General features: G+C 40.8%; 1 protein-coding gene across 1 annotated transcript in view; it reads left to right on the top strand.

Annotated features, from left to right (window-relative positions):
- LOC138029347 (calpain-5-like) overlaps window positions 1-5,000 on the top strand; it is a 19,429-nt gene that overhangs the window by 5,453 nt on the left and 8,976 nt on the right. Inside the window, exons 4-9 of the mRNA XM_068877083.1 lie at window positions 1-105; window positions 914-997; window positions 2,582-2,691; window positions 2,963-3,040; window positions 3,932-4,112; window positions 4,843-4,965. The exon at window positions 1-105 is cut by the window's left edge and continues 88 nt beyond it. Coding sequence (XP_068733184.1) covers window positions 1-105; window positions 914-997; window positions 2,582-2,691; window positions 2,963-3,040; window positions 3,932-4,112; window positions 4,843-4,965 — 681 coding nt within the window. The remainder of the gene's footprint in view (window positions 106-913; window positions 998-2,581; window positions 2,692-2,962; window positions 3,041-3,931; window positions 4,113-4,842; window positions 4,966-5,000) is intronic.

Below are 5,000 nucleotides of genomic sequence, written 5' to 3'. Positions count from 1 at the left end.
TTACAAGAGACAGGCTTCAATTCAGATGAAGAAGGCAGACTTGCGTACTTCAATACCATGCAGAAAGCTATGAATGAAAGGTCTCTCATTGGTGCCTCAATATCGGTAGGTGATCTGAAAATCATTCCAAACTGCATTAATTTTTGCGCAGACGTTTTTTAAGTGCTCTTAACCTTAAATATTTTTCATTGTCAAGAGAAATCTAGACAAGAATTCATTCTAGCAGTTTAACCCTTTAAGCCCCGAGGGGTTCCCTATTGACGAGTAAAATCGTCTGGCGTTAGACAGAGTAAAATCTATAAGTGCCATTTGGCACTATCGGGGCTGAAAGGGTTAAACAGGGACATAGTTTTTTCACGCTGCTAGCTTAACCCTTTAAGCCCCGAGGGGTTCCCCATTGACGAGTAAAATCGTCTGGCGTTAGACAGAGTAAATTCTATAAGTGCCATTTGGCACTATCGGGGCTGAAAGGGTTAACGAGTTTCAGAAACTGAAAAGCAGCCTTTGGTTCTGTTTTTTCTGGGCAGCTCTTCTGACATTTACGCATGTTCAAAAATTCCCTCAAACTTGGGACAAGCTGGATCTGCAGGAAGAGTCGGCTTCTGTAATAAGTTGTTCGCTTTGTCTTGACAATCAGGGACTATATTTTGAATACTTTAGCCGAATTTTCTCAAAATGCATTTCATTTTCATTCGTGCCATCCGTAACTACTGAAGATAGCAAATAGCTTCAGCTGAGTTATTTACCTTTCGAAAAAAATAGTGCGTCATTATTTTTGGGTTTCTATTGATTTCAACTCAAGACATTTCTCGGAAGGCTACACGGAGACCAAAATATAGCGACAGAGCCCCTTAACTTTAAGGTTTTGAAATAGCGTAGTTTTGCAAATCCTTTGCGCGTTTTCGATTCCAAGGTCAAGAACAAAGCAGATATGGAACGGCGAACAGAAACTGGATTGGTGATGGGACATGCATATGGTGTTACTGCAATTAAGAAGGTGACTGGTTAAATTTTCATTTGATTTTCTTGCGTAAATATAGTTTGGTTTCGATTTTGTTAAAACGCTTCGTGATTCGCTTCTTTTTGAACAAATCAAGCAGAATTTCTGCCAAACTCGGAAAACTGGAAACATCTTGAAATTTTTCATGCCCGAGTTGCTCGGGGCTTGGTTAACGTTAAGTAGTATATACTTGACCCCTGGTTGATTACTAGCTTTCAGAACTCTCGGGAAAACAAAACTAACTGTTTCCCGCGGGACCATAAGTTAAGTGTATAATATCCAATAAGCACGAATGGAATAATTGTTTAATAGTAACTAGTTGTTGTCTTGGACAGGTATTGATCGCCGGTCAACGGTGATAACCGAGCTTCGAGCAAACCAGACAAGGAATATTGTGGAGTTGCAACGAAAAAGTCAATTAGGGGTTAGAAAACAAAAACACGGGAATTTACTCGATAAAAGTAAATTGAGCGCTACAGAGAGATTAGAAAGTTGACGTTTTGAGCGTCTATGGCTTAGCTAGTCATTCGCTATAACCAGAAACCCATAAGGGTTGAAACGTGTAACAGCCCCTTGTGTGCTGGGAAACAAGCTTCTGAATATTCAATTTGCTAAGTACCATATTTGGAACAACAAGAGCGAGGGGTTTCCAAATATGGTACTTAGCACTGAAACATTCAACCAATTAGTTCGCACTGAATATTCGGAAGCTGTGAACGCGCGTTACCCTTATGGGTTTCTGCTATAACCAATACACCATTTTACAGTTGTAGCTAGGTTACCTGGCCTAAGAATGGAATAGAGGCTGCCGGTCACCCTACTTTGATACAAACCTTGGTGCTTTTCTAATGTTAATGTAGACTAATTAGAATTTACGTTATAGAGCGTTTTTCAATTGAGTGTCGAAAGTAATTAGATAATTACTTTGGTTTATGATTACTTCACTCAGTGATTGGTTCAAAGTTCTCGCGCCATTTTTTAAACCAATCGGAAGTGAAACCAAAACCAATCGTGGCTCACGCGTGCAGATTTTCCCGCGCTTTGTGTCGGCTACGTGTAATTACTTCGAGTTTTGATTGGTTTGCCGGATTGTCTCAGTCCTTTTTGATTGGCGAAAGTAATTACTTTAGTTTTGGTTTTACGACACTCAATTGAAACTCGCTCTAAAGGAAGTGAGGTCTGTATCAGTACAAGGTCACCGGCAGCCTCGCGGCCATTCGTAGGCTAGGTCACTGAGCAAACAACTGTAAAATGGCCTATTGCTAACATACTTCAATCCTTCCTTGTCGTAGCTTCACAGTTTCTGTAGAACTGAACAAACTCTATAGCCTGATTTTCAGGAGCGAAATATCGCGTTCGCCCCGCTTGGCTCATAAAGCGCCTGTCATGCAGGCTAGTTTATGCTTGCGCATGTGCTTGGGCTTGTGCTTGGGCTTGTGCTTGCGTCGCTAATGAAAACCAGGCTTATTTTTAAAAAAAATTTACCCGGTTTTTTTTCTCTCGCTTACTTCCTCACGCGTCCCAAGCGACTGAGAACTAGATTTTGGGCGACATCTGATTTATTGACTCTGTTATTTTTAGATTACTACCGGCGAAGGATTATTCAATCTCTTCAACCGGGAACATTTGTACTTGATCAGGCTGAGGAATCCCTGGGGACACAAGGAGTGGAACGGTCCTTGGAGTGATGGGTACAGAGAGACAATGGGCCATTTCCGAGTTCATGTCTGCCTCCTCTTCAAAGCGAGTTCAAGTGCGACGTTTTCGTTATGAAAATTCGCTTTCATTTATATGTTAAGTAAGACTAATAATACCATCATAAAAACTTCGCACTTAGACTCGCTTTGAAGAGGAGGCAGATATCAACTCGGAAATGGCCTATTCCCAGCGTCTTTGAAATTATACTTCTTTTTTTAACCGCAGATCTGTATTTCTGTTTTATTTGCTTTCTCTAATCCACAGCTCTGCAGAATGGAAGAATCTCGATGAAGGTCAAAGAGAAAAGCTTGGAATAAAAGCAGATGACGATGGAGAGTTCTGGTTCGTATAGTTTGTCGACGTGTTTTAATACCATTTCGCAAGGACTTAAAAGATGAGCTATTTCTAAAATGATAATTTTCTCTCGGTACTTCCGACTAATGGATGTTTAGAAATTATTCAGTGGATCATTGTAAGCGACGCGCACAGCCCTGATTTGGCTATAACTAATCCCATATCCAACAAGGGTGAATGGAATAATTGTTTCCTCAAGATTTAAAGGTTTGAATGCTTAGAAATTTGGGTTACCGCCACTCCGGCAAATTTCTCAACCTGTCAAATATTGACGCGATGAAGCGTTACATTAGTTCTTGATATCCGAGTTTTTTTTAGCCATTCAGAAGTCTAAAGACGCAATCTATGTGGGTAATACAAACAAAATAGGCGGGGGAAAAGGCGGGAATGATGAATCATGACGTCATTGCTCAATATGACCACTCGTGTTACCCACGAAAAACACGCCACTCGGTTTCCGGATGTAGTGGTCGTATTGATTGTAGGAGTCTTTTAGTTCCCGGTAAAACACTCCCGTCCGTATAGTAAACGAGGTTATGAATTTAATATCTGCTTTTCTCTTCTCTGGTGGTATGGGTCTGGCGTCCATTTGGCGTCACAAACCGCTTTGCAAGGCATTTTTTAAAATTGGTGTTTGGTCAAAGGACTGCTAGTTTTGATGAACTTACCTTGCATGTGAAGCACATAAAAAGCGAAATATCGAGGCGACAACGGTGTTTGTTATAAATAAAAAGAGGGAGATTCTGCTTTGCAACGAAACAACGTTGAGTTTATTTGCACTTGGTGAAGTGTTCAAAATCGGTCCTTTATCTCTATGCAGTTAGAAAACGTAACTCTGTTGACCTCACAAGTGATGGGAAATTTCTCTTGATTTCTTAGGATGCTTTTCGAAGACTTTTGTCGTTACTTCACTAAGACTACGATGTGTTATGTGATGAACACATCACGGTTTTCTTTATCCAAACGATGGCATCTCTTTAAACACAACAACGAGTGGAAGCCGGGGCTGTCTGCGGGCGGTTGCGTCACAAATCAAGATACCTTCTTGCAGAATCCTCAGGTATTGGTGGTTTGCATCTGACGTCACGTCACGGCGGCCATGTCAGTGTACAGAACAATGCACTGCAAAACGTCGTTTGGGAATTTGACTCTATTATTATGCAAAACTTGTGGGGCCATTTTCTATTGTTTTGTACACCAACATGGCCATCTCATCACGTGGATGCAAACCAAGAATTGAGAACCAGTAAGTGAATTATTTAGGCACAATGTAAATACTAATAATAAAGATGATAAAATGCCTATAAATACTGATGTAAACAAAATGTTCATCGTAACTCCAACTTATGTCTGAAAGGTTCAATTGTCACTTGGAAATGATCAGTGTATTTATCCGTAAACTACTCTGTGAATTTCGGGAATTTTCGTGTATACTGATTTTTCAGTCTGTTGAACTGGTTTCGTCTCATTCTCGCCTAGATCGTGAACCCGATCTGAATTTTAGGGAGCAGTCAGCGAAGCCCATACCATTGTTAGACGGAATGGATGGTGTACTAGTTGGGAGATCACGCAATGAAGGAGCGTTGCGTTACTCTCCAGATTACTGTCCCTCTGAGCGCTTGCTTGCAATTGCAGGGCAATAAGAAGAAAAATTTACCTGCTTTCGTTTGTTTTTGCCTTAAGGAGAGGCCTCGATAAATGAAGGATTACAGTCGTTTGTGTAGTGCTATATGTCCACTACGATATCGCCTTGCTGGCTCTTCTTGAAGAGATAACTTTTCTTTCTCCAGTACGCGTTCACTATCAAGGATAGCGGCAAAGGAGAAGTCCTGATAGCATTGATGCAGGAAGACACCAGAATTGAGAGAGATGAAGGAGGGAAAAATCTTAGCATTGGCTATTACATTATGAAGGTAATTTAGATAAATCATATACACAGGGAGGGCTG

The sequence above is a fragment of the Montipora capricornis genome, chromosome 13, assembly GCF_036669925.1.
Source record: "Montipora capricornis isolate CH-2021 chromosome 13, ASM3666992v2, whole genome shotgun sequence".
Classification (NCBI taxonomy): domain Eukaryota; kingdom Metazoa; phylum Cnidaria; class Anthozoa; order Scleractinia; family Acroporidae; genus Montipora; species Montipora capricornis.
This window is presented reverse-complemented; position numbering and strand designations above follow the sequence as displayed.